General features: G+C 37.9%; 1 protein-coding gene across 1 annotated transcript in view; it reads right to left on the reverse strand.

The window, feature by feature from the left end:
* The window catches only part of frem3 (Fras1 related extracellular matrix 3), a 36,333-nt gene that overhangs the window by 10,056 nt on the left and 6,866 nt on the right, over positions 1-19,411 (reverse strand). Inside the window, exons 3-11 of the mRNA XM_033967532.2 lie at positions 10,799-10,945; positions 8,875-9,105; positions 8,664-8,789; positions 7,520-7,771; positions 2,973-3,122; positions 2,689-2,898; positions 1,941-2,138; positions 1,040-1,204; positions 53-235 (exon numbers count right to left, since the gene is read on the reverse strand). Coding sequence (XP_033823423.1) covers positions 53-235; positions 1,040-1,204; positions 1,941-2,138; positions 2,689-2,898; positions 2,973-3,122; positions 7,520-7,771; positions 8,664-8,789; positions 8,875-9,105; positions 10,799-10,945 — 1,662 coding nt within the window. The remainder of the gene's footprint in view (positions 1-52; positions 236-1,039; positions 1,205-1,940; positions 2,139-2,688; positions 2,899-2,972; positions 3,123-7,519; positions 7,772-8,663; positions 8,790-8,874; positions 9,106-10,798; positions 10,946-19,411) is intronic.

Raw genomic sequence — 19,411 nt, forward strand, 5'->3', positions numbered from 1 at the left:
AGACCCATTAAATTCCATTGTTTTCCTGTATTTGTCTAGTTGTAGTGTTTACCCTCTGACAGTGGGTTGTAGTCTTCTCCAGATGTAGCAGAGCCGTCTTTAGTGTGCACCCGGACCACAGAGACCTTTGAGGTGTCTCCACTTCTCAGGATGGGGATCTTGACAACCGCGAGGTTTCCTTTGACTTGAGGTTCACGTACACTGTATTTGATCTCAGAGAAGCGGATGATTGGCTCTAAAAAAAAAAAGAGATTTGTGTGAGATACATTGGTCATTATGGAGTAAAATTGTAATCCGAATTAACGCCAAGACCTCAATATCTATAGTGCATATGACAGGTTAGACTACTCATTTCTCTAAAACATAGTTAACATCATTAGATTGAAAATTTTACAAGGTTATAGTTTTACTTCCTGGTTGGACACAGGCAGCAGATATGACATACGTAAAGGGACGTTACCAGCAACCATAATGTTAACTTTTAAGAGGAAAAACTTGTCTTAAAAAATAATAATTGCAATAAAGGGATTCCGTTTTGGAACTCAGTGCTACTTCCTGTATTTTGCAACTTTTAGTTTTCTACTTTTCTTCAAAACCTGACACTTAACTGATGCAAAATTATGATGAATACTCAGCTCAGGTGCTATCCCACTAAACCAAGTCATAATTGGAAAAAATATATTATACTGTACTTCAATATTTTGTTTTGTAGTTTTTTCATAATATATAGACTTTAATCACACCCAAATGCAGTTTTAGCAGTATTATAAGAATTTTTATAATTTTTTCCCAATAATACAATATACTCTTTTTTACAATTTTATGGACAGAATATTTATGTAAATTATATTATGTATATCAAATAACATACTGAACAGTTTGATTATAGCTGATTACTTTTACCATTTTTTTTTCATCTTCTAACAGCTATGTACAATTTTATAAGCCAAATTACTATTAAAAAAAAGTCTGTTAATTTGACATATAACACAAACTTTATTATACTCATTCTGTATATAGGACATAATATGAGCCTTACTGTCTTTCTCATCTGTGACAGAGACCAGTGCCTCTTTCTGCTCTCCCACAGATGCTCCGTACTGAGACGTGCTCTTGGCCGATCCCAACACCAACCGGAACTCCTCATTTTCCTCGTGAATGGAGTCGTCCTCCAACTTCACCACGCATGGCTTCTCGCTCTCCCCTGAAGCGTTCACATAAGAAAAACAGTTTTACCCACAAGTTTCAACATGCAGACAGTGGTGGAAAGAGTACTGAAAATTGTTCTCAAGTGAAAATAGCACAAGTACATGGCTAATACTGTATTCAATTTAGTCTTTTTTTAGACAACATTGCATTTTTCAACTCAACATAAGAGTGTTTGTTTATTAAACCACTAGTTCTGATTAAACTCAAGATGAAACTGTTCAGGAAAGGTCAAATTGTGTCCATTTTTTTTTTTTTTCAGTATCAATTTCAATATGAGTTTTAGTTTTAGATTAGTACTGTATATGATTTTTGATTTTGACAACCCTAACTCAATTGCAAGTACTGCTGCCAAAACTGAACTTAAGTAAAAATAAAAGGTACACATGAAATATACTGCTCCGAGTACTAGTCGCTAGTTACTTTTTAACACAGTTTTAGAAGCATGTGCATGTTTTCTTTGCGCTTTGTCTAACCAGAGCGGGAGATGCACCGCTGTTATGTGTCTGTTGGTGTAGAAAGTAACAGAGGAAGCTGTGGACTTTGACTTTTGAGACCTGTACAGTACTCAGTAACTTCTATTATTTAAATTTTAATTACAATTACGTGACTAGACTTATACTCAAGGTTTAAATATCTACTCAAAAAGGTACAATTACCCCAAAAATCCAGTTACAGTATTGTGACTATTTGTAATTAGGTTACGTTCCACCCCCGCAGTGCGTTATTCTTACCAGGTAGAAAAGTGATGATAGAAGCATCTGTGTTTGGCCTCTCGGTGTAATCCATCATGACTTGAGCCGAGCCCTGTCGAGTGTAGCAGCGGACTGTGGACTTCAGGCTGATGTCTCCACTGCGGTAAACGATGGCACGGACCTCTCCATCAGACTCGTCCACCTTGTAGCTGCCTTCTTTGAACTGCACCTTTGGCACTGAGAAGACATTAGCAAGTGTGTGAACAGAAGGCTAATCATGCAACACAAGATTTCAAAGCTAGAGATTTTGGGGGGAATTGTTTAAATGTGTCTGTGTGATTGTATTGTGTTTTGTGTTATGTTATTTTCTTTTGTCATGTTTTTGTTATGTCAATGTTGCTAATCCTGCTCCGAGCTAAACTTCTCCATGAGGGGACAAAATAAAAGAAAACGTGAGACCTAAAATGCTTGTCTTCTTTAAAGTGAATAATGAAATATGAGGATTCAATACATATAGTAACATATTTCAAGTATTACAGCATTTATTTTATTTTTAGTTGTTTATACTGTGTAAATAAGTAAAGCGATGTGTTTAATAACTATTGCTGATGTGCACGTGTGTGTTGTGTTCATCAGGTTCATACGTTATGGATTTTCCTGGAGATATTTGGAACATATTTCACATTCTAGTAGAAATTGAATAAATACATTTGCCAGGACAAAAATATCCAAGCAATTTCAAACTCTATGAGAAAAAGCAAAGAAAAGAAACAGAGCTATATCTTACAGTCGGTAACACTGTCGTTGATGGTGACTCTTGTTTTGCTGGGCTCTCCTAACACTGCGTTCATGGGCATGTACAGCACCAGGTCAAACGTCTCCGGTCCCTCCAGCTCCGGCTGCCCCAGGTCATCCAGGATAGTCACCCTGAAAGTCTGCATGGTCACCCCGGGAGCAAAGTCCAGATTACGACTGATGCCAACGTAATCCAGACCAGCTACAACACAAATATACGAGTTTAGGAGCGATAAGTATTCAAATGTGTGGGATATTTTAAGTTGCTGCTGTTACCTTCAGCGGAAACAGGTTCACTCTTCTTGGAGCGGACCGTGACAGTCGCAATCTTGGAGAGATCAGTGCCTGTTCTCCAAACCTTGACCTCCACATAACCTGAACTCTCATCCACAACATATTTAGGCTCTCCAAAATACAACGAAGGCTCTGCGGGAATGGGAAAGACAAAAATAAACAAAAACCTCAATTCCGATACCATAATGATCATTTAAAAACATGCTTTCTTTAGACAATAGAATGTGATTTTCAACATTAAATCGTATACTTTCTGTTATATTACCATGCGGTTTTAGCTGTGTAATCCCTCAGTTGTCCAGTTAGGTGCCATAATGGTCTTTTATGCTTGTTCTGATACAGGTCAAGTTCATTCGATACCTGCTCAAATGAGTATTTAGTTTCGATACTAGTTTTAGTAGAGATTAGTATCTGATTTTCGATCCTTTTGCCAATGCTAGATATGTACATTTAGATGTATCATACAAGTAATACAATTAGACTCATAAATCTAGTGAGCAACAAGTAACTCCCCAGCAAAGTGCTCAAAGCTGCTCAGACACATAATTAAAGTTTATTTAGAGCTATTGAACAAGCTCCTTCATTTGTCCTTTGTGAGTCAGCACAGGAAGAGTGCTGTCATCCCTCTTACCCTGTCCTCCTTTGACCTCCTCATCATTTATAAGCAGACGGACCGGTCTAATCTCAGCGCCAAGGGGCCGGGGATACACCTGAACAATAACGTGTTTTGTGTTTGTGTGTAGGCAGGAATTTATCACTTTGTGGGGACTGAATCTGTACACAAACATAGGTACCTTGCTTCCTTCTGAGAATAAAATCATTATTATTAGATAGAATAGGTTTTAAGTTATTCTGTGTTGTTTTCATTCTATTTTATGGTTGTATTTATTGTGATAACTTGTTGATTCTATTTCACTATGTGCAGCACTTTGGAAATGTTTTTTGTGCTATAGAAGTAATGTGGATTGGATTAGATTTAAATTAAGTTTAACTGGTAGCTATATTATGCAAAATTGACTCTGTGAGCTTTAAATCATGTTGTTATCTCCCCAAAACTGACCTGGAGTTGCGTTTTGCTTCACTCACACATGTTTGAGTAACACTTTATTATTAGTCTGTCTACATCTTCAAAAACACAGTGGACTTCCTGTATCACCACATGACATCACAAGCTGGAACAGAGTGTTTTCAGTTTAAGAGAAGAACTAAGCCTAAATCTGCAGGGTTTGTGTGTTAAACATGTGTGAATGAAACAAAAACACAACTCCAGGTCTGTTTGTGATGAGGAAACAACATTATAACATAGATCAGAAAATCAGTCTCCAGGAAATGAATGCAAGTCAATGAAATGTTCCCAAAAAGTACATAAACCCAATATGTGTACGAGTGTGGACTCAAAGTGCAGTGTGAGCCAAAGGGATGTGCCGGTAGTGCGATGATGGAGGGTCTGATAAGAACCACACAGAAGGAGATGGAAGAGACAAGCCTCCAATTAGCAAAGACAGAGGGCAAGAATGCAGACCCCTAACACATCACATTAATCTCTCTTCACTTGTGTATAAAGCTTGTTTTCATCACACTCTGCCCTGCCAGTACTACTCCAGATGAATAGATGTGAGGCGCCAGGGCTTTTCGAAGTTTTAGATGAAAAAAAAAAAAAAAAAAACGTATACAAAAAAGTATAGTAGCAATTAAAAGTGCTGTGGGTTGTGTATTGTTAAGAACTTAGTAGAGTGTTGGGCTTGGCCATAATGACAAAATTTAGCAATAATAAGACACTGCACTTTGATTGATTTTAGTCATGTGTGGCTGACATATAAACAAATCTATAATCAATGACTAATTATTTAATTGCTATTTCAACTCTAATAATATCCCATAATCAGATGGTGTAATCTCTTATTTGCTCAGGAATAATCCATGGTAGAAAACGTTTCAAAGGTTCAAAGTTTCTAAGTACTCACCTAAATACTAACCTTGAGTTGTGTTTTGTTTCATTCACACATGTTTAACACACAAACCCTGCAGATTTAGGCTTTTCTCTCTCAAAAAACAAAAAAACAAAAACACTGCGCTATGGATCTGCCAATCTCTAATGAACAAAAGGTAAAACGAGCTGTTAATTTGAAAGCTACCACTTCATGACATCACAAGGTGGAACAGAGAATTTTGAACTTTGGAGATGTAAACAGACTAATTATAAAGAATAACCCAAATATGAGTGAATGAAACAAAACACAATTATTATTATTAAAGCTCACAAGAATCCATTTTATATAGAACCTTTAAACTTAAACTTGACAAACTTTATCGATAGACAAACAAAATTATTTGGATACAGTAGCACAAAAATACTATATAAAATTCCTAGTAATTTAATTTACTATTTACCTCTTTTAAATGCATATCTCACTTAGTATAGTATACAAATGTAATAGATTTCAGTTCTACTCCTATAGAGACTTGATGTGGCTAAAATGACAGCTTGTTGGATGGTGTGCAATAGCTTTTACTCTCCATGCCCGCTCTTTAGCACAATAACAGGGCTTGTACAAGGATGTGAGAGCCAACATGGCAACCTTAGAGATCAGTGGGGGGAAGAGTCAGACAAATAGAGTAACAATAGGGGCTTGATCTTGGCTACGTTCCAACCCACAAGTTTGGTGAAGCGTACAGTGGATTTATGGCGCGCTGTAACATCAGGACCCACCAAGAAGCAGAGCCACAATGGATCTTTACACTAAGAGGTTCTGTTGTCTCTTTGCTTGTCTGGGAATGCATAGTATTTACATGTAAACATCTATTCTACTTCAGACACAGACTGCATTCACTGTCACAAAGCAGCGACCAAGAAGAAATTAGTCCTTGAGAAAGGTAAAGGACAGAGACAACTGTGTTAATGACAGAACAAAGCTTCAAAACAAAAGGAGAGCAAATGGTGAGTGAAACTGTGACAAGTAAATGGGAATATTTGTAGAATGGAATGGCATTCATAGTGGATATGTTGGATCATTTAAGTTGACATGTTTATTGGCAAATATGGCAAAATTTGGACAGGGGGCACTCTAGGACTGTTCCATTTGTTTATTTCCTGTGAAAGTTGGTTAATCTGCCTGTTGTCTAATGATCACTGACTGTTTTACTGTTTGATTTTCTAACTTTCGAACTTTCTGTTGGTTAAATCAACTTGTTAAAGGTCCTATATTATGCAAAATCGATTGTTGCGAGGTTTAAGTTGTGTTTTGTTTCATTTCCACACATTTGAGTTATCGTTTCTACATCTGTCTACGTCTGCAAAGTTCAAAATGCTCGGTTCCACGTTGTGAGGTTATGTAGTGGTAGTTTTCAAATAGTTTTCAATTTAACCACTTTTACCTTTTGTTCAGTAGAGATTGGCAGTTCCAGAGCTGAAATCATCCCAGTTTGAAACACAGTGGAGCACTAGCAAGTTCATTTGGCTAGCTTTGAAGGTGTCATTTTACACTATATTTATCACATTTCTTTTCACATGCCAATATCACCACGTGCAAGTATAAACACATCAACCTGCAAAAACAGGATGTCTTGGGCAACCAGTGAGACAGAGCAAAAACATGCCAGTCATTTCTAATTCACCACAATAGTCTCACTCTTTCCAGCACCTGCCTTCTGCACCCCCGCTACCCCTGAGCTCCCCTGAATCCCAATGAGCACTGGGGGCCGCATGTCCATGTTTAAAATGCTTTCATGTGTCAAACAGTTCACGCTTTAGCATAACATCCACTGGGGCTAGCGTTCCCATTTCCACTACACCTGTCTATTGTTATCTATGACAGGCAGAGCATGGTGGCTGAATGAAGCCCATAGACGAGGTAATAGGTCTGTAATGCCACTGGAGCAGAATCCAGGGCTTTAGACGTGGCGACTGGAAAGGTTGTAGGGTTTGTAGTTGTTTAAAATAGTAATGAGTAATAAGTACGCTGATGTATTTATATTGTCTGGTCAAATTATGTTATTTTTGGCACATGCTATTAGGGTTTTTCTGTCATTGTTAAGGCACACATGCAGCTTGTACAAAAATAATCTAAAACAGCAGCCTTTTCCCCAACCTTTTTCTGATAAGAACCGATAATAAATGTACTATTTTTTTCAGGGACAGTGAAGGGAGACAGGGGCACTAATAAGAGTACAAAATGCATCAAACTTTTAACCATAATTTGAAAAAATGATCTTAATACTGTTTTGCTGTTTGCTGTTTACCAGATTAATTTGCACTATATTTTCTGAGGCAAACACATAGATATCTTGGTAGACTATAAAAAAGAAGTAAAACTCCTTTAAATATATATAACATTTTTTTGTGGGGCCCAGTACCAGATGGCCTGCGGCAATGTTTTGGGCCATTGCACAGTGGTTGGGAACCCCTCATCTAAAAATCTGAATGTCAGAAACCTACTGGTGTGGATTTAGTGTTTAGTCCGACTTTGAACATATGTAAAACTTGAAATGTCATCTTTAGATTTCCATGTACAAACACCAACAACACTCACCATCATCACTATCTGCCAGGATGGTCACTTTGGCACTGGGATACTTGGCACCCACTTGTCCCCCCATGGGCATGCTGAGGGTGACATTGAAGCTCTCCTCCTCCTCGTACAAGGAGTCATCGATGATTATGACGCGACAGAATTTCTCCCTCTCGTCTTTGTCAAAACGCAGCACGCTGTTGTGGTCCTCGGGGCGGGTGATGTAGTCAGAATAGGACAGGACGGTGCTGGGGATGGTGCCCATGGCAGTGCCTGAAGACAAATAATGGAAGTTGTAAAAGTAATGAATTGATACAGGCCTTGATATGTTGCTTTAATAATAGATATATTTAAGCACAGAATACAATATTTATCTATTCTACGCAACATCAAAGTATGGGTGGAATCAAGTTAAAATTGGAATTTGAGTAGGCGGAATCAAATCGGAAAGATTATATTATTCACATAAAGAAAGTAACAAAACAACAAAATATTCAGAAAAAAAATCTATTTTTAGAACTCTACAAATATTTTCTGAAATGAATGTGATTCTTGTATTAGTTTAGCAGTTCAAATTTAAGTCTCTTAAATATAAATGCTCCTAAATGTGTTTGAAATGTGCAATTCCTTTTATACCTGAATCGCTGCTCTATTTATATATATATATATATATATATATATATATATATATATATATATATATATATATATATATATATATATATATATATATATATATATATATATATATATATATATATATATATATATATATATATATATATATATATATATATATATATATATATATATATATATTCTAATTGTAATACAAATTTAGCTAAATTAAATCTTTTTACTGGAAATGACCATTACAAAAAAAGAAAATGTCTAAGTTGCTTACCCAAAACATACAGTTTTTAATTAAAAGATAACACAGTCAACCATTCTAAGCCCTAAAGCTCTGCCAATATTTTACTCTTCTGTTTTTTGTTTTTCTTATAAATCTATTTTTATAATTACTGGTGAAAAAAAGTGTAGATTAACCAATGGGAGCCTTGGTAATGCTTAAATAATTTTCTCACATATGATCTCTGTCATAACATGTAATTAAATGTCAGCCTTTGCACTTAACTGCAGTTAGGAGTTTTCTTAAGTCTAATACCTTGTTGTGTGTGGCAAACCACCATAAGCTCTTGGCTGGCATCTCCACTACGATGCACTGGGATCAACAACTCTCCTACATCCTCCTCGATCTTGTACTCTGCTTGAGGAATGAACACTGTCGACTCTGTTAGGGGAAAATCAACCAAGAGGGTCAGGAAAGAAAACACTCACAATGCTCCCAAACACTCAGTATGGAGATTATATCATACCATCTCCAGGGTCTACTATCTCCACAGTGGCCACATCAGGATATTCCAGCACGGCCATAACAGGGTCGGAGAGCTGGATCTTGAAGTTTTCCGAAGTCTCAAACTCCTGATCCGTAAAGATCTTCACCCTCCATGTAGCTGTGGTCTGCCCAGGGTTGAACTGAACCTGTTTCTGGGATTTACCACGGAAATCCTTGTCTTTCTCTGCTGTGCCATCCACAGTTGCAATGCCTGTGGTAAAAGAAAAAGAATATTAATTCAGTCAAACTTGAGTAGCACAAATATTAAACAATAATATTAATTATTACTAAACAAATGTTGAACTTAAAGATCACATGGACTCCAGCACTCAGTATTAAAACAGGGTGGTGTGAGCCATGTTGTAGTTGTTTCCCCTCACCATTTACACACAAGTTGTATTTAGAGTGCTTTGTGCATGTTTGAGATGTATTGTGATTTTGGTTCAAATAAAAAAAACTCTATTCAAAAACTCACTGCTGTAATGTGGAGCTGTTTATCGCAGATATTGTGAGGACATTTATCCACGGGTGTCATAGATTATAACTATACAGCAGACACAAGCAACCATAGGTTTTCTTGAAGTCTTCTGATACAACACAAGCTGTATTTAATGTAAGAATATAAAACGCTATGCTCTGTGTAATACTTGTGCACATTGATACTGCATTTGTAGATATTTGTTGTCACACAAAAGTATTTCTTAATTTTTCTGCCAAATTACTGTAATAACTTTCAAACATTTAAGATGATTTTACCTGAAGTAGTTTCAACTTTTTAAATATGTCTCAAATTTTATTGAATGTCGTATGACTTGTTACTCACTTAATGATGCGCAATCCTATACAAAAATAGCCCACAAGGTTGCTAACATATGTGGCGTCAGGTGTGGCCTAAATGCTGGTATGTGGTTTCTTGGTGCCCTTTACACCAGAAGGTCATGTGTACTTTTAATCAGCGCTCTTTTACAGTGAGACTGCAAATGGAGCGGCAAACCAACAAGACAACAATGCACTCACACACTTCTCTGGGCGTGATTGCACCAATAAACGCGAGACATTCAGCAGCTTTACAAGAATCTGTTAAGATTTCAAATAAGGCCAATGTTAATGTTTTATTACATGTCTGGCCTTTTGAATGCCGCTGTAATGAGAGAATACAGAGTCAGGGGGTAGTTAAATAAGCAGTAAATCTTGTATATGGTGGCACGCTAATAGGGGAATGATGTTTACTGTCATCTTCTTTCCCATAAATGAATTTGTGTGAGGCGTCAGAAAAGGTCAGATAACACATTTTAAAGAGAAACTAAACATTTAAATCAAAGTTATAGACCCTTTGGACTGCTATGTCTTTAAAACGTTCAGAATTTTAGAATAGAGGCAACAAGAGGTAAAATACTCATAACACATTTTAATGTTTAACTGACACCAAATACAACTACTAATCTTTATAACAAAAATAAGATACAATTTTGAATTTCCGGAGTATACATATTAATTAGCTTACTTTTGTATGAGCTTAATTTGTGCTGAAGTATGTAAAATATCTGTAGATAAAATAAATATCTATTGTAAGGGCAACATGTCTTTACGTATTTGTCCAGTGAAACCTAAAAATCTCAGTGTCAAAATGCTAAGTGTCGATCATAATGTCCTATTGAATAAACAAATGATGTAAAACACAATAGTAAATGTCTTTAAACTGGGATCTGATGTCACTTTTTAGTTATTATTTACTAACCTCCTATTGATTTTTCATATTTTGTGATATTCTGAGCGTAATCCCGATTTCCCCCTTTAGATCATATTGTGTTCCACTTCACTTTTACCTCCAGTTGCCTCAATCCTAGGATTCAGAACGTGTTTGTTTACCAACTTTCAAAGGGTCTGCAGATTTAGACACTTACTGACAAATGACGTCTCCCCAAGATAGCCTCTGCGTCTCAGCGTCACCTCGAGAAACTTCGCATCTTCATCCACTAAGTAGTATTCCCTCTCCAGAGAGATCCATGCCCAGTTGAGGCGGAAAGGCTGAGGTTTCAATTTGTTTCCGCCTAGAGACAAGGAAGAAGGCACTTTAAGTCTTCTACAATTACAAAAGTAAGGGTTTGCTGAGGGTATGTATTACTGGGGCATATAAACAGTTAGGGCTTAGACATAAGTGGAAGGACAGGCGTTTTAATTTTGGAACGTAACATGAGAAGTTAATACTAGACTTCCCCAAACCACACACCACTGAGCTATGAGAAAAGTAAATTAGCTTTGAATTGTCTGTCACTTGTGGCTTATGGTAAGACCAGCAATGTCTTCATAAGTCCGTATTCAGTGAAGGGCAAAACATCTTTGATTTTTTTACATAAATAATCAAAACAACACATAATCCTTAAGTGGTAGTTATTAGCTGATCACATTTTAACTTCCGTACCAAGAACTAAGAACTTAGAGCTTAATATCAGCTGTAGAATAATAATTTGAAATGCTAAAAGCTACTGTTAGGTCCTCTTTACTTATATTGAACACCTTTTGTTTTCTATAATTAGTAGCCATAGGAATTATACAGGTACAAATAAACTGACTGACCAACAAAAGTCACTAAATTAGTCTTAACAATGCCATCCCGATTTGGAAAAGTCCATTGAACCTGGATCATCTGGCTAATTTCTACCTAATTCCTATGGCTACCACGTATAGTTTTGAAATTGTTGTCTAGAATGATTAGGGGGAAAAGGTCAAAACATCACAATGGGACCCTCTGTAGCTCCCTAAGAGTGACCTGCCACTGATCCACAGCCATAAATCTTAATCCATACTATCTCATGACCACTGTAATCCTTCAAAAGGCTCAGTTCTGGTCACTGCCCTGAGGTTGAGCACTTGGGAGACACTTAAGAAGTTTGGCGGCAAAACAGCTCCGTGCCTCATCCTCTCACACCGGAAGAATGTAAAAAACCTGTGACTATAGCCTTAAAAATGGGTCAGGAAGAATAGGGTTTTCGGATCAGGGAGGTGAGACAATTTAGTTTTGCATGAGCGCTCATCCTGACTACTCCTCTTTTGACCTAACTGCTAAACATGCTCAACGCTGTGAGGGCACTTGGTCACTTGTAGGAGGATTTTCAGATAATAAGTTGAAGTAAGTCGAAGTTACAAGTTTTGACATGATACTTTGGAACATATTTTGGTTACTTTCAGTGTAAGCTCTGACGGTTGTCAAAAAATCAGATACTAATTGATAATAAAACCTTGTATCAAAACTAGATACTCATTTGAGCAAGTATCAATACTAAAACAGGCTAAATTAACCTTGGCTGAAGTTTTAGAATGATCTTGAGCTGTATCAGAACAACTATAAGACACATAGACTAGTATACGCTCATGCATGACTATGGTACTGATCTGGATGACTGAGGGATTACATAGATATAACTCCCCATGGTAATATAAAAGACTATTATTTAACATAAAAAATCATGTTGTATTGTCTGAACAGTGTTTTTTTTTTTTAATTATCATTGTGTTATTGGACTCTGTATCGAGTATCAAGCCTATTCCTTAGTATCACTAGAAGCTATACCTGCAGGGAAATTTGATCTTTTTATGCTTTGCCAGCAAAAAGAATGCCAACAACAGGGACTGCAGGAAGGGGCTGTTTCTACATGTACAGCCCACATGTAGAAACAAGCCTTTTGAGCCAATAGTAAAATCTCAAACACCAGCACACTTTAAAATAGAAATGTATGAAAAAGTAACTGCACAATTACAGTGGTTGTTTTTTAACTCATGGCAAAAAGTTACCAATTGTCATTCGCATTCATATTCCTCAGTTTGCAGAACCAACATCAGTGCATGCAAAAACAATTGGTAAGTACTGACTGTTCTGTACATGTAGTTAATAAAGGCCACCTTAGAGCAGCACACAGTGGGCACAGGCGCTTTACCATATACCACGCTCAGGTTTCCAACAGTCACAGCTAAAAATATAGGACGCATGGATCATGTCTGCTTCTCATGGCCTAAATTCTTCAGCGTTGATAGGAAACACACATATCGCATATTAAAAAGAGCCTCCACAACAGCTGTATTGAGGGAAGAGTGGTTGATAAGATCGTTAGTCAGTCTGCGCCTCCTTACATGACTGAATACAAAGCCTGGGAATCAAACCAGTGCGGGCAGCCTCATGTCGAGTTACAAAGCCCTGACACAGTACAATTATCAGATAGTTTGTGAGCGAGAGGAGAGAGTGTGCCCTGGCACCCGGCCTGTTTGGAGTTGATACCACTACAAGCTTAGTCAGTGGCTCTCATCATGGATTATCAAATGAACGCAGCCAAGTCAAAATGCTGTCTGCTGTATGTTTTGGCAGAGGGCTTAAGGATACTTCATAGCATCAACATGCCAAATGCCTTTCATGTTCAATTGCATTAGCATTGTTCGCTAAGATAAACAAATACATCTCAAACAAATGTGAATTTATGTTTTGGATACCTTTTTAGGCTTAGTATTGAGGCTGACAAAAGCATTGGACATCAGATTGAGACAAAAACAAAGTATGAAAATTAGATACTTATTTGGACAAGCACTAATACTAAAAAAGCAACATCAACAGGACAGAAATTAACCTTTCCTGAATATCTTTAGAATGATCTCAAGCTGTATCAGAACAAGCATAAGACACATAAACTAGTATAAGCCCATGGACCACTATGGAACATACCTAGACGACATACCTAGATGAATTAAATGGTAATATAAAATAAAGTACTAGAAGTAGAAAATTGCATTCTACTGTCTAAATAAAGAGTGGTTTTTTTATTATTCTCATGGTATCTGAATCGGTAATGAGTATCAAGTCTATTCCTTAGTATCAAAATCGAGTTTTAGTATCACAACAACACTACTTATTATTTCAAAAGCTACTGTAACTGAATTGTAAGGTATTGTGCTTCAACTTTCTCATATATACTCTGCAACCAACAATGATTTCAATGCACATTTGCTTGGTCCACAGCACACTTCTTAATCCCTTCTAGATTTAGATGTGTAACAAAATGTCGGCAAACATTATAAATGATGGAAAAAATATCAGCTAGTCCTTTCAAACACATTCAGCAACATCCAAATCACAAGCAAAACTCCAACTGAAGCTCCCGACATCAGCCTAACCTCACAGCCCGGCTCTTGTCTTTGTCCATCACTCCTTCTAAAACTTTCCCGCCAAATTCCCATGTACTGTGGAGCAGAGTGACAGCTGTACCTCTCACCCCCCCCTAACCCACCCGCCCTTTCCCCCAACACGATCTTTGTTCAGCGAGGGGCCTAAACAACTGACAGCAGGCCTCACTCTGGGTGGGCCATTTCAGTACTATGCTATTATTCCTCCTACGGGAATCTCTCTTTCTCCGTCCTTTCCTTTTTAAAGTCTGCTGTCAGATACTAAGGGCATCTACTTGTCTCGACATATCCACAACTTAGCGATCACTAGGCAGGCCCAGGACAACCACAACTCAAAATAGACGCTAATAATATAGAAATCAAAATGGCAGCCTGGATGTGAAGCGGTTTTACGGCACATGCTAAAATGGTCTGCCAATCAAACTTAATACATACAGAAGCAGCCAGGGGCGAGCTCACATTACCATTAGCTCTCCAAAATGGCAATCATCGTAAGTCCTGCTGAGATGAAAACTTTTATAGGCTAACCTTAACTCCGAATGTGCCTGTAAGTGTCAGCTATTCGGTCAGTTTGATGTGACAGATGATAGAGATGGACGTAGCTGAAAAAAGATGAGAGATGGGATGATAGCAGTTGATAGCATATACAGTATTCCTTTTAATGTGTAGCTACCGTAATTAAGACTTAACTCAAAGGTGAAAATCCCATAATGACCCGCTTCAAAAGACTTACAAACCCCCAAAACACAAGCTCACAAATTTTAGCATTGACTTGTTAAAATACATACAGAACAATTAAGTTTTTTGTTTGTTTAGCTTAATATAGGAGCACTATGTCACCTTCCTGCTTGTTACCATGGAGATGTTATTGTATTTGCCTGAAAATCTCCCACACTATGGCATTACACTTATCTGCCTTGCATATCTTCAATTATAAGCGATTTTCTCCGCAGCTCGACCTGTCCTGTCTTCTTGTCTGGACATAGATACGATATGTCAAGCCATACTAAGGAACATTCTCGGCATCGCTATAGAGACAGGCAGGTCATAAACCCCCCACTAAAAAAGTTTCTTAATGAAAGCAGTGGAATGAATGATGCGTTCCTCTCAACGGGTTCTATTGACTTGTTTCTTTTGCGTTGTTGCCGTTGCAGATTTTACAAATGCTTTCCATAGTGACTTTTAAAGCAAATATAAACATACATGGCACGATCGCTCTGGATTTCCCCCTGCCCAGTGCGCATCCTCAGCACATACTTGGCTCTTCCCATTTGCACCGCACCATACATAGATGCGAGTGGGTGATAGTGGGTCACACAGAGAAAGCCTTTGACGCTATAGAGCATGATGCAAGGACGAGCAACCTCCTCCTAAGAATATCCTAATCAAATAACACGCATAACCATTATTATATTTCCCCTATTAATCTTACACGGGTATAAATACACAGAACTGCCTCTCAGCTATGCACGCTATTTCATATCACTGAATCTTATTTTTATCAGCGATTCATTTAGGCAGGTGTCACTTGTGTCGGATTAAGATATGCAAAAGGTTTTCACATTTGTTTTTGTTGCATGTCGAAAAATAGTTTGCGCTTCTGTATGCGTTCCAAAAATTTGTGTTGGGAATTTTGCATGATGTGTATTAATAACTTATCATTCCTTGAGGAGGGTTACAGCGCGGCTCGTAAATCGACACATCACAGAACCTGGAGGCTACTTCTGTACAGGATGTAGTAAATCTCCCATCTGACAGTTTTGAAGTGTCACCACCATCGGCCTATACCACATGTTGACACACTCTCAAACAACCTTATTCCTTATCGTGTAACATTCATATTTGTAACATTTTATAAGCTTCTTTCATTGCAATTGCCATATTTTGCTTTTTATAAAAATACCTAATGATTGTTGGAGTTCTAGTTATTCTGCACTCTTCTCCTTTAATGGTAATTTTATGATGATAAAAGAAACTGGACTGAAACTGGACTGACGGACTTTTATTAGACATAGTAAAGTGACAGGAAAGTATTTGAAAAGTGACAGGAAAGTATTTGAAAAGTGACAGGAAAGTATTTGAAAAGTGACAGGAAAGTTTTGTAAAGTAATGGGAATGTTCTTAAACTGAGCCAGACAGTGTTTAAAGAGTGTAAGAGAGAGTTTTTAAAGGGTGCAAATGAGTGGGTGAGAGAGTTGCAGATTGGGTGATTATTTATGTTTTGATTTGTGTGATTTTAATGTCTTTCTTATTCTGTAAAGCACTTTGAATTACCTTGTGTACGAATTGTGCTATACAAATAAACTTGCCTTGCCTTGCCTTCTAACGTAGGAGAAGTTTATTTACCATCAGGTTCTGGGGACGTAAACCCTCAAGACATGATGATTCCAGTCTAGTGTAGTCCAGTCTGCCTATGCTTTCGTTGTAGGGAGTATTATACCTCTGATGATGCAGGCTAAGATAACAAGGACTGAGCTGGCAGTGCAATTTGTCAAATATTATCTAGTTTGCTTATCAGGTACTGTATAGACCCAAAGTAGAGTAGTATTAATTAAATTTTACTTAAGATCAACATTGCAAATCCCCAACCCTAACCACGAGTAACTATATATTGATCTTTTGTTCTGGTTACGCTACACTGCATGACCCCAATGGCAATAAATAACATTGACAGACCTGAAGAAAGCTTACATGAAAAGAACAAAAACCACAAGCAGCATCCATACGGTAACTCTATGACAGAGCAGCCGAGAGCGGACGACAGCTCTGCCATTTGAGAGCAGATAAGAATAACCGCCGCGCACATACATCATAAAGCCCCGCCCCAGCACGCCTCCAGCCTGCATAAATCAAAGCTCAAGAATTAGGGCAGAAACAGGAACACTGAGGAATGAAAGGTCACCTGAGAACCAAAAATTACCAGGAAAACAGCGAGGATGAACGGGGTCATGTGTGAAAAGGTGAACTATATGGAAAAACCCAGAGGTGTATGAAGGGGAGGATGCAGCAGGGATAGTGAGAACATGGTTGAGTTTGAAAACGGGAAAAAGGGGCTTCCAGCAGTAACCCCCCTCCCTCTTCCAGCAGGGGGCCTTACAGTGGCTCCTGTGTAGATAGTAAATCTCCACAGACTGATGACACGAGTGACATGCAAGATCCAAAAACACTGTTAGGAAGTCGGAATATAGCACGGACGCAACAGGAGGCAGCACATGCAGAGATGAAAAGAAACAGAGTCGTGTTACTGAAATGTCTTTGAAGAATGATGATTTTAACGAGGTACAGATGATGTTTAATTTCTAAAAGTAGTAATGATGTTCACAAGGCTTGAACGATAAAGAACTAAAGGTTGATGGATTTTTTGGTCTGATAGTGCCAAAACATCTAGAATTAAGACTTCAACCTTCAAGTTAGTTAACAGTCAACTTTCTCTATCTCCAGAGCTACTACATCCATGTTAATAGCATTGCTGTAAATATTTACCTGACCAGCCACAACCACAAAATTTTACAAAGGCGAGTGGGTCTAGAACTGTATCCTGTCTCCACAGTTCCAGGGGGTATGATTGGCAGATGGATTAACCAATCAGAGAGACACGCACGGTCCGTTCATGACAAAACAAACATGGCAGCTTACATGTAGAAAGCAACACAAAGGACTGAGGCTAAGAAACAGGGCAGATTTCTGGAGAACTGATATCTATCTCAGGTGAAAGAAGTTATGTATTTTGTTCTGAATTATATGAGAATTTTTCAAGAGAAGATGAGTTACACATGATTCAAATTTTCACACTCTATGGTCCGATTCTAGAGCGTTCTGGATTCAAACAGGACGTAGAAGGGACTGGCTGGTCAGGCAAAGTAAAATTAGTAATAACAGTTAAAACAGCAGAGCAAAAGAAGCAGCAAAAGCAAAATATATAGTAACAGTGGGATTCTGTGCAGTCCACTTGTGAATATAACACCAAAGCTCATTTACAAGTTCCTACATACAACACAGCAATATCATTATGCTCCCCGAGGAAGTGCCCACCCACCACAGCCCGCAGTCCAGCACCAACCTGTGGGTTATGAGGCTATCTGACATTGGGTTGGATTTCTGCAGAGCTGCGAGTGAGTGGATGGTGGACTTTGAAAGTTGATCCCCAAAAGCCTTGCCTCTCACGTACACACCTGTCTGCACGGGATACTGCTGCACTTCCCAGCCCGGCTCTGTCTGCGGACATGGAGCCTGCAGTCTCCCAGGAAGTGCATTCCTATCCTGACTCGGAATGATCGCATAACACTGGGAGCAGCGGCGTCAAAGATCCCACACCGGAGCTGCTAACATGTAATAGTGCTATTGGATATTTGTTTCTTTATGTCCTCACGCACAAGATTTTAGTTAAATGTGTTCTAACTTCAGAACAAAGTAGAACATTTTTGTTGAAGATACTTTTAAAGCTGTCAGAAAAGTCAACAGATGTCATGACATGTGGCACTGTAAGTCAGAAAGGTCCTTCCCCTTTGGCTCAGAGTTTGCTGATGGACAACAATATGAGTGAGCAGTGGACCCACTTGTAAAAACAAGTATTTATTGCACCCATATTTACTGAAAGTTGCTGTAGGCAGGTTTTGACCAGGTCACACGCCTGTTTTTACTTTTTTACTAAAAGTTCAGTGACTTAAACATAACAGTGTCTAAAGTAGTGTCAGCATTTCAACACAACTTTCTTGCTTTATCATTAAATAAATGTGAAATGTGCAATAATCCCTGAACAAGCCTTTTATGCAAAATAACATTTAAAAAGTGTATTGCTAGTTAAGAGGCTGATTAAATATTCTGACAAGGTAGTATAAGTATAAATCTATTAACTATTTTGAGATGAACACAAATGAGGAAATAAAACGTAAGATTTACTTCTCTCTTGATTGGGCCACACTCACTCGCCAGACAGGAATTTAGTGTGTGACCAGCAGCAGGTCTCCACTCAGACTGACGATGTGAAACTCAATGTCCACTTCTGACCCCACGAAGACACACTTGTTTCAGTATTACAACACTCAGCTGTGTTACACTGACCACACACACATATACACACACACACACACACACACACTGACATACCAGCACTTCTATATCAAGTCTTACACAAGTTTTTATAGAGATTAAAAAATAAATCGTATTTCGCTTATACTAATTTAGAATGATTATTGATTGGACTGTTGCAAAATGAGTTCAGCTTCTATTACCAACCCCTCAATAGATGACAAAACTAAAACAAAATGACTGACTGACCAATAGTAGTATAAATTCATTAAAGTTTATAGTTACATTGACTGTTTAGCCCATAGTATATAAGCTCCAGT

This window comes from Periophthalmus magnuspinnatus, chromosome 1 (genome assembly GCF_009829125.3).
Source record: "Periophthalmus magnuspinnatus isolate fPerMag1 chromosome 1, fPerMag1.2.pri, whole genome shotgun sequence".
In the NCBI taxonomy this organism is placed as follows: domain Eukaryota; kingdom Metazoa; phylum Chordata; class Actinopteri; order Gobiiformes; family Gobiidae; genus Periophthalmus; species Periophthalmus magnuspinnatus.